Source organism: Colobus angolensis, unplaced genomic scaffold, assembly GCF_000951035.1.
Source record: "Colobus angolensis palliatus isolate OR3802 unplaced genomic scaffold, Cang.pa_1.0 Scaffold332, whole genome shotgun sequence".
Lineage (NCBI taxonomy): Eukaryota > Metazoa > Chordata > Mammalia > Primates > Cercopithecidae > Colobus > Colobus angolensis.
Genome location: NW_012116622.1, coordinates 3,226,913 through 3,237,020, shown reverse-complemented (window position 1 = coordinate 3,237,020; position 10,108 = coordinate 3,226,913). Strand labels below are relative to the sequence as shown.

Here is a 10,108-nt window from a genome sequence, read left to right as displayed (position 1 = left end):
AAAAAAAAGAAAAAAAAAAATTCTAGAGTCACAGGCCACAACAAATAGATATTACCATTTGCTAAAAATGGTCTAACTCCTTAAAAAAGCATTTTTAAGCTATACAATTGTTTTTCTGCTGCTATCTTTCCATTTTAATTCACTCTAATATTTGAATTTGCCCCCAAAGCACAACTTGAGAGACTGCAAAATTAACAGGTCACTGAGCTCCCTCCTAGGCTGAAATGGTCAGCATGCCCCATGACCTGTGAGGGTGAGAGTTCAGACACCGACCCCTCCCCCCACTCTGGTTTTCTTTCTTTGAAGACCTGACTAGGGGAATATTGAAATGAGATTGGACTGAAATAGGAGAAATATTTTCAGGATTACAACACGATTTAGCCAAATCATTGCTTTAATTTTCACAGTTAATCCCAGGAATTCCCAGTCTTCAGAAAATACCACAATATTTCAAAGCAATTTAGTTCAGTCCAAGCAGAATCTGCAATTTCTGCATTTACACTCTGTCCACTGGCATTGGGTCTTCAGATGACCTGGAGATAAGTTTTTGACACAAAACCTACTGAAATGCTTCCATTGATTAACTCGTTTTTTCAGCAAGGATTTTCTAAGCAACTACTACATAAAGCTACAGCGCTTGGCAAGGAAGGAAGTGGGGTGTGAAGCACAAGTGGTGTTCTGTGGCCTGATGTGGGCAGCTCTGGAAAGGCACACATTGGAACGCGACGGGTAGCGATGGCATCCAGCAGCGTGGGTTCCCACAGCGCCGAAAAGCGCGCCAGTAAAACTTTCCGTAATTCCCTCTGTGCCAAGTGCATCCTGGGCAGTCGCATTTCGGAGGGGCAGAACTCACCCTAACTTTTGAGTGCAGAGGCAAACTTAGGGACTAGGTTAGAATGAAGGGAAAGGGGAGCCCCGGGCTGAGGAGGGAAAAGGCAGCGCATATCCCGGGGTCAGGGACAAGACCAGAGGACAAGGAAGGGCCCTACCCCAGCACCCAGCATCAGGAATGGTGCTCACCTGCGTTTCGGAGCTTGCGGTTCCTGAGCACTGAGAGGATCACCAGGAGGTTGCCCACAACGTCCACGGCGGTGGTGACGATGAGCACCACGGATAGCGCGGGAGCCACCCAGGGAGGTCGAGGGGTCCTGGAGGGTTGCGCGCTGCCAGTACCCAACCAGCCCGGGCGCACTGCCCACCCGCCGGCCTCGCAGCAGTTGGCGAAGGAGCCGTTCTCTGACATCGCAGACTCTCCCACGCTGCGCTTTGGCCACCGCGCGGCCCCGGACAGCCGCAGGGCGCGCGCGGTACTGAGCCGGGCGCTCCCTTCCCTGCCCAGCTCCCGTGTGCAAGGGAGGAGGCCAGTGGGGAGGGGTCTGGAGGAGATAACTAATTAAGCGTGGGCAGGGGATGGAGAAAAATATAGGAATGGGAGGAGGACTTGGGGTGCAGCCGTTGCAGAAAGGAGTGCGTCCCTCAGCGGTGCGCTCAGGGACAGCTGGGACCGCACAGCTATCTCTGCCACCCCGCCCCCAGCACGTGCCTAGCTCATCTCAGGCCGCGGAGCGCGTCTAGCCTCTGTCCCTCGGTACACAACTACACCCGAGACCCCGATTTCCTCCACAGCGTCCCCAAGAGAAGCTGTGTCCAGCTAGGGACATCCAACCCAGGTTTATAGACTGGAGAAGGTGCTGATGGTCGGGACCCCATCGGTTGTCAAGAAAGGCAAGGCTTGAGGTCCCACAGGGCTGTGCAGCTCGAAAGAGAATGCAGCTCCTAAGGTGTGGGGACAGAGCCCAGAACAAAGTAGTGTAGACTTATATTCTAGGGAGCTGCAGAAAAATACGAACCTAGCCATTTTCCGAGCACTCACTGGGTATTGTGCGGGGCATTAGTGATGTCTCTAATTGGTCCTCTTTATAAAGCCAATACTTTAATATATTTACCAATATATATTTACACATAATACTTAAATACATGTATGGCCAATATTGGGGGTTATGATGTGGTTTTTGGAGGGGTTAGGACAAGAAAAAGAGTGAAGCATGATTACAATAAAGAAGGAACTCGGGTCCCCTTTATTAAAAGTGTTTGACTCGTGATCTGGTGATAATAATAATAGATAACTTCTCTTGGGGGATACTCTTATGCCAAGTTTGTCTTAAGCACTTTTCACACTCGCTAGAATCGCTAAAATCAAAATGACTGATTATCCTAAATTTGTGGAGGAAGTTAAGCAACCAGAACTCTCATACAGTGCTTTTATGAGAATGCAAAATGGTACAGCTGCTTTGAAGACCTGTCTGTTAGCTCCTAATAAAGTTAAACATACACCTATTCTATGACCAGAAGTTCCAAATGAAAAGGAAATATATTTCCACAAAAAGACGTGTACAAGAATGTCCAGAGCAGCCTTGTTTGTAGGAGCTCAAATCTGGAAACACCCGCAATTCCCATCAACAGAAGAATGGATAAACAAATTGTGGTATGACTTTGAGATGGAATACCACTCAGCTATAAAGATGATTGACCTACACAACAGCATGAATTGATCACAAATATGTTGTATTGAACAAAAGAAGCCAGATTCCAAAAAATATATACTATATTATTCCAATTATATGAAGTCCAAAATCAGGAAAAATTAATATATTTTCCAATAGAAATCAGAAAAGTGGTTACATTTGAGGGTGGGTATTGAGAAATGAACACCAAATAATTTCTGGATTGTTATTTTTACATGTGTTATTTTACATAAATTATATTGCCCCTCTCCCTTAAAGGGGGGAAAAAAGAAGGAAGGATGCAGTGCAGAGGGAGGGGCTGATGAGGCAGAGGTGTGAGTGGATGATGAAGGGAAGGGAGAGGTGAAGTGAGCTCATCCTTGAAGTGAGCTAGTCCAGAACTCCTTAAAGTGAGCTCATCCAAAACCCAAGGAAGGAATATTATTTGTTAGGAGAGGGAGGCTTTCTTTCTTGTAGTAGAAAGGAATCAGAAGCCAGATGCAAATTCAGATGCGCTTCTAAACTGGTATGAGGAAATAAGAGAGCTCCTGTCTGGCTTCTGTATTCTCAGGGAGTTAGAGGCTACTCATTAGCCAGGATTCAGGGAAACAGTGTGGGAGGTTTGAAGACAAAAAAAGGTATGAAGAAGCGTTTCAGAAACTGGGAACATTAACTAGTAAAGTGTAACAGGTGTGTCAGGAGCATGAGTGTCCCCCTGCAACTTGAGATGATGGCTTCAAATGATGCCACTCAGCCTGGCAGTGGTTGTTATCGGCAACTTGGAGCTGTTCAGGACAGGCATGGAGAAGGCAGGGTGAATTTCAGTGGAATTGGGGTCTGCTGGGTAGGAGCAAATAACAGAAGAAAGTTCAGGGGCCTGGTGAGAAGATGGATCCTGGGGTTTAAGTTAATGAGGGGTGATGAGAAAACAGAGGGGCTGATGGGCTGTGAGACAAAGGCAGGGTCAGGAGATTGGAGGCCCTGTGACGTCAAAGATTTGTGGTGAGTGAATTGGGAAATGTAAGTCGTGGTGCTGAAAGGGTGAGTTGTTTGAGATGTCTAAGGGGTGTAGATTCTGTTGCTGTGAAGGTTCTGAGGGTGATTATGGGGAATGGGTTGCTGGTGGAAGGTGAGAAAAATGTTGTTAGAGATGAGAAGGTCAAGGAACTGAGAAGTCGGGGGTGGATATTAGGAAGTCGGGGGTGAGAAAAGGAAAACTACGAGTCAGGAGGCGAATCCCCAGTGAATGAGAAGGAATGACCAACAGGTCTGCAGGAGAGCAACAGGAAAGGGGAAAGAGATGCCAGTGGGCAGTGTGAAAGCCAAGGGGCTTTTTTAGGAAGAAGAAACTGCCATGCCTTCCCTGTCTTACAGGTGGAAACACTTCGTGGCACTTCTCAGCTTTCACAGGACAACATAGCAATAGGTGAGTTGGACACAGTATAAGTTGCCTCCATCCAGACACACCCTCTAATAACACACTTTTGGTTAACTGAGCATGAAACATAGGAATTTGCCCTATGCTGCCTTGGAATGTGATTGTCCATAATAGCATATCTCAAGATAGGCACAAAGAATTGGGATGTTAACCTGCCTAAGAAGTCAATTCTATATCCTGGCATGGCTGGCCAGGCTGTGCCTTAAAAGGGTGGGGGAATGGTACAGCCACTTTGGAAGACAGTTTGGTGATGTATTACAAAACAACATATACCTTTACCATAGCATAGAGCAATTGTGTTCCTTAGTACTTACCCAAGTGAGTTGAAAAATCAATGTCCATAGAAAGACCTGGGCACCGATGTTTATAGCAATTTTACTCATAATTCTCAAACTTGGAAGCAACCAAGATGTCCTTCAATAGGTGAATAAATAAACTAACTGTGTGGCACATCCAGACGATGGAATATTATTCTGTTTTAAAAAGGAATGAGCCATGATGCCATGAACAGACATGGAGGAACCTTAAATGCATATTACTAAGTGAAATAAGCCAATCTGAAAGGGCTACATACTGTTTGATTCCAGTTACATGATATTCTGGAAAAGGCAAAATTATGCATACAGTAAAAAGATTAGTGGTTGCTAGGAGTTTGGGGTGAGGAAAAGATGAACAGGTTGAGCATGGAGGATTTTTAAGGCAAAGGAACTGTTCCATATGATACTATAATGGGTAATACATGTCATTATACATTTGTCAAAAGCCAAAGAATGTACAACACCAAGAGTGAACTGTAATGTAAACTATTGCATTGCAGACACTACTGTGCCTGAATATAAACTAAAAAGATTATTTGTACAATAGGTAAAAATACTAGTTGCTGCCAACAGTGTAATGAAATTTTATGGGAAGAAAATAAAACTCTGGAGAAGGAGAGGGAAAAAGACAAATAAGAGAGTTTCAAGATTTCTAGATGGTTTCTCAAAGAAATAAATCAACATTTTGAATGCTTACAGAGTATCCTAGGATTTAAAAATTGAGCAGAACTGCTTTTCTCAACACCTATGCCAAGTTCAAATCAAATTAATATCTGCGCATAGAAGCTCATTGTCATGCATCTCAACAGTAACACCTTTTACTCCAGAGAGTACTTCAAACCTTTCCCAAACATCTTTCAACCAGGATATCTTGGGAGGCAGCAGTGATTGGCCCAGCTAGAAAAGAAGGAAACAGACTGTCAGAGAAGTGAATTGCCAAAGTTAGTGGCTGATGAGTGACCAGCGGCATTATGCAATCTATTTTATTAAGTGTGTAATGAGGTCCAGGCACAGTGGCTCACACCTGTAATCCCAACACTTTGGGGGGGCCGAGGCCAGAGGATCACTTGAGGCCAGGAGTTTGAGACCAGTCTAGGCAACAAAGTGAGACCTTGTCTGTACAAAAAATAAAATAATTAGCAGGCACAGTGGCATGCACCTGTGGTCCCCGCTACCCAGTAGCCTGAGGCAGGAGACTTGCTTGAGCCTGGGAGGTCGAGGTTGCAGTGAGCTGAGATCTCACCACTGCACTCCAGCCTGGGCTACAGAGTGAGACTCCGTCTCAAAAAAAAAAAAAAAAAAAAGAGTAGAATGGGTTCTAACTATTCAAAGAGCTGTAGGTTTTAAGCATCTTTTGAAATCTCACTCTGCTGAGATCATTTAGTTCAAGTCAGTACTACAATTGTTTGTGACTGTCACCAATAAAGCCAGTGGTCACATAAGAACTGGTTAAATTGCAAGACTGTAGCAGTGGCAGGAATTGATGTCATTTAGATATAGTGTTAATTTTTTTTTTTTTTTCGGGTGCTGGGCTGTAGCAGACACATCGGGAGGTAGGAAAGATAGAACAGAAGATATGCCAGCAATTGAACATGCTCATGACCCTCTCCAGTGACGCTCTCAAATTGGTAAGGATTCTGTAGACCCTGCCAGAATCACAGAAAAGCCCAGCCCTTTGTAGGATGCAGTGGGGGAGGGGTGCTTTTCTCCTTCCAGCAAAAGGAAGCAACTCCTACTTCCCTCAACCACCTTTCTCATGGTGGGCAATCCAAATTACTGAGTAGGGAGCCACGACCTGACAGACCTGCTCTAAATACTCAATAAGTCAGGGACAGAAGGGGCCAATGTCAGAACCAGGAGGGCCCATTTCTCCCCCCCCGCAGAGCCAGGAGTTTTCTCCCTTTTGCCTCCCTGTTCAAGGAGTGAATGTTTATGATGGCTGCAAGGGACAATGTGTCAAAAATATTAAATGCAGTTTTCTACTCATAACCTGTTCTTCCCTAATATATAAGCTTTTCTTCAAAGGACACAATATTTTGAACAATGTATTCCAGAAAACAGCTACCACTACCGAAGTGGCTGAGTTAGAAAGCTTACTTCTTCTTCATAATGTTATGTTTCCCATATGATGGCTGGATACTCACCGCTGGAGCAGTTTTTTGTTTGTTTTTTCAGATAAAAATCCTAGAATCAGCTGGACGCAGTGGCTCATGCCTGTGATCCCAGCATTTTGGGAGGCTGAGGTGGGTGGATCACTTGATTGAGGTCAGGGGTTTGAGACCAGCCTGGCCAACATGGTAAAACCCTGTCTCTACCAAAAACATAAAAAATTACCCGGGTGTAGTGGCACACGCCTGTAATCTCAGCTGCTCACGACCCTGAGACAGGAGAATCCCCTGAACCTGGGAGACGAAGGTTGCAGTGAGCCTAGACTGTGCCACTGCACTCCAGCCTGGGCGACAGAGCGAGAGACTCCATCTCAAAAAAAAAAAGAAAAAAAAGAAAAAAAAAAATTCTAGAGTCACAGGCCACAACAAATAGATATTACCATTTGCTAAAAATGGTCTAACTCCTTAAAAAAGCATTTTTAAGCTATACAATTGTTTTTCTGCTGCTATCTTTCCATTTTAATTCACTCTAATATTTGAATTTGCCCCCAAAGCACAACTTGAGAGACTGCAAAATTAACAGGTCACTGAGCTCCCTCCTAGGCTGAAATGGTCAGCATGCCCCATGACCTGTGAGGGTGAGAGTTCAGACACCGACCCCTCCCCCCACTCTGGTTTTCTTTCTTTGAAGACCTGACTAGGGGAATATTGAAATGAGATTGGACTGAAATAGGAGAAATATTTTCAGGATTACAACACGATTTAGCCAAATCATTGCTTTAATTTTCACAGTTAATCCCAGGAATTCCCAGTCTTCAGAAAATACCACAATATTTCAAAGCAATTTAGTTCAGTCCAAGCAGAATCTGCAATTTCTGCATTTACACTCTGTCCACTGGCATTGGGTCTTCAGATGACCTGGAGATAAGTTTTTGACACAAAACCTACTGAAATGCTTCCATTGATTAACTCGTTTTTTCAGCAAGGATTTTCTAAGCAACTACTACATAAAGCTACAGCGCTTGGCAAGGAAGGAAGTGGGGTGTGAAGCACAAGTGGTGTTCTGTGGCCTGATGTGGGCAGCTCTGGAAAGGCACACATTGGAACGCGACGGGTAGCGATGGCATCCAGCAGCGTGGGTTCCCACAGCGCCGAAAAGCGCGCCAGTAAAACTTTCCGTAATTCCCTCTGTGCCAAGTGCATCCTGGGCAGTCGCATTTCGGAGGGGCAGAACTCACCCTAACTTTTGAGTGCAGAGGCAAACTTAGGGACTAGGTTAGAATGAAGGGAAAGGGGAGCCCCGGGCTGAGGAGGGAAAAGGCAGCGCATATCCCGGGGTCAGGGACAAGACCAGAGGACAAGGAAGGGCCCTACCCCAGCACCCAGCATCAGGAATGGTGCTCACCTGCGTTTCGGAGCTTGCGGTTCCTGAGCACTGAGAGGATCACCAGGAGGTTGCCCACAACGTCCACGGCGGTGGTGACGATGAGCACCACGGATAGCGCGGGAGCCACCCAGGGAGGTCGAGGGGTCCTGGAGGGTTGCGCGCTGCCAGTACCCAACCAGCCCGGGCGCACTGCCCACCCGCCGGCCTCGCAGCAGTTGGCGAAGGAGCCGTTCTCTGACATCGCAGACTCTCCCACGCTGCGCTTTGGCCACCGCGCGGCCCCGGACAGCCGCAGGGCGCGCGCGGTACTGAGCCGGGCGCTCCCTTCCCTGCCCAGCTCCCGTGTGCAAGGGAGGAGGCCAGTGGGGAGGGGTCTGGAGGAGATAACTAATTAAGCGTGGGCAGGGGATGGAGAAAAATATAGGAATGGGAGGAGGACTTGGGGTGCAGCCGTTGCAGAAAGGAGTGCGTCCCTCAGCGGTGCGCTCAGGGACAGCTGGGACCGCACAGCTATCTCTGCCACCCCGCCCCCAGCACGTGCCTAGCTCATCTCAGGCCGCGGAGCGCGTCTAGCCTCTGTCCCTCGGTACACAACTACACCCGAGACCCCGATTTCCTCCACAGCGTCCCCAAGAGAAGCTGTGTCCAGCTAGGGACATCCAACCCAGGTTTATAGACTGGAGAAGGTGCTGATGGTCGGGACCCCATCGGTTGTCAAGAAAGGCAAGGCTTGAGGTCCCACAGGGCTGTGCAGCTCGAAAGAGAATGCAGCTCCTAAGGTGTGGGGACAGAGCCCAGAACAAAGTAGTGTAGACTTATATTCTAGGGAGCTGCAGAAAAATACGAACCTAGCCATTTTCCGAGCACTCACTGGGTATTGTGCGGGGCATTAGTGATGTCTCTAATTGGTCCTCTTTATAAAGCCAATACTTTAATATATTTACCAATATATATTTACACATAATACTTAAATACATGTATGGCCAATATTGGGGGTTATGATGTGGTTTTTGGAGGGGTTAGGACAAGAAAAAGAGTGAAGCATGATTACAATAAAGAAGGAACTCGGGTCCCCTTTATTAAAAGTGTTTGACTCGTGATCTGGTGATAATAATAATAGATAACTTCTCTTGGGGGATACTCTTATGCCAAGTTTGTCTTAAGCACTTTTCACACTCGCTAGAATCGCTAAAATCAAAATGACTGATTATCCTAAATTTGTGGAGGAAGTTAAGCAACCAGAACTCTCATACAGTGCTTTTATGAGAATGCAAAATGGTACAGCTGCTTTGAAGACCTGTCTGTTAGCTCCTAATAAAGTTAAACATACACCTATTCTATGACCAGAAGTTCCAAATGAAAAGGAAATATATTTCCACAAAAAGACGTGTACAAGAATGTCCAGAGCAGCCTTGTTTGTAGGAGCTCAAATCTGGAAACACCCGCAATTCCCATCAACAGAAGAATGGATAAACAAATTGTGGTATGACTTTGAGATGGAATACCACTCAGCTATAAAGATGATTGACCTACACAACAGCATGAATTGATCACAAATATGTTGTATTGAACAAAAGAAGCCAGATTCCAAAAAATATATACTATATTATTCCAATTATATGAAGTCCAAAATCAGGAAAAATTAATATATTTTCCAATAGAAATCAGAAAAGTGGTTACATTTGAGGGTGGGTATTGAGAAATGAACACCAAATAATTTCTGGATTGTTATTTTTACATGTGTTATTTTACATAAATTATATTGCCCCTCTCCCTTAAAGGGGGGAAAAAAGAAGGAAGGATGCAGTGCAGAGGGAGGGGCTGATGAGGCAGAGGTGTGAGTGGATGATGAAGGGAAGGGAGAGGTGAAGTGAGCTCATCCTTGAAGTGAGCTAGTCCAGAACTCCTTAAAGTGAGCTCATCCAAAACCCAAGGAAGGAATATTATTTGTTAGGAGAGGGAGGCTTTCTTTCTTGTAGTAGAAAGGAATCAGAAGCCAGATGCAAATTCAGATGCGCTTCTAAACTGGTATGAGGAAATAAGAGAGCTCCTGTCTGGCTTCTGTATTCTCAGGGAGTTAGAGGCTACTCATTAGCCAGGATTCAGGGAAACAGTGTGGGAGGTTTGAAGACAAAAAAAGGTATGAAGAAGCGTTTCAGAAACTGGGAACATTAACTAGTAAAGTGTAACAGGTGTGTCAGGAGCATGAGTGTCCCCCTGCAACTTGAGATGATGGCTTCAAATGATGCCACTCAGCCTGGCAGTGGTTGTTATCGGCAACTTGGAGCTGTTCAGGACAGGCATGGAGAAGGCAGGGTGAATTTCAGTGGAATTGGGGTCTGCTGGGTAGGAGC

At 45.7% G+C, this 10,108-nt stretch overlaps 1 protein-coding gene across 1 annotated transcript in view; it reads right to left on the bottom strand.

Moving 5' to 3' along the window:
• MTNR1B (melatonin receptor 1B) overlaps positions 1–1,340 on the bottom strand; it is an 11,832-nt gene extending 10,492 nt beyond the window's left edge. Inside the window, exon 1 of the mRNA XM_011952089.1 lies at positions 1,021–1,340. Coding sequence (XP_011807479.1) covers positions 1,021–1,243 — 223 coding nt within the window. The 5' untranslated portion in view covers positions 1,244–1,340. The remainder of the gene's footprint in view (positions 1–1,020) is intronic.
• Between the last annotated feature and the right edge of the window lie 8,768 nt (positions 1,341–10,108).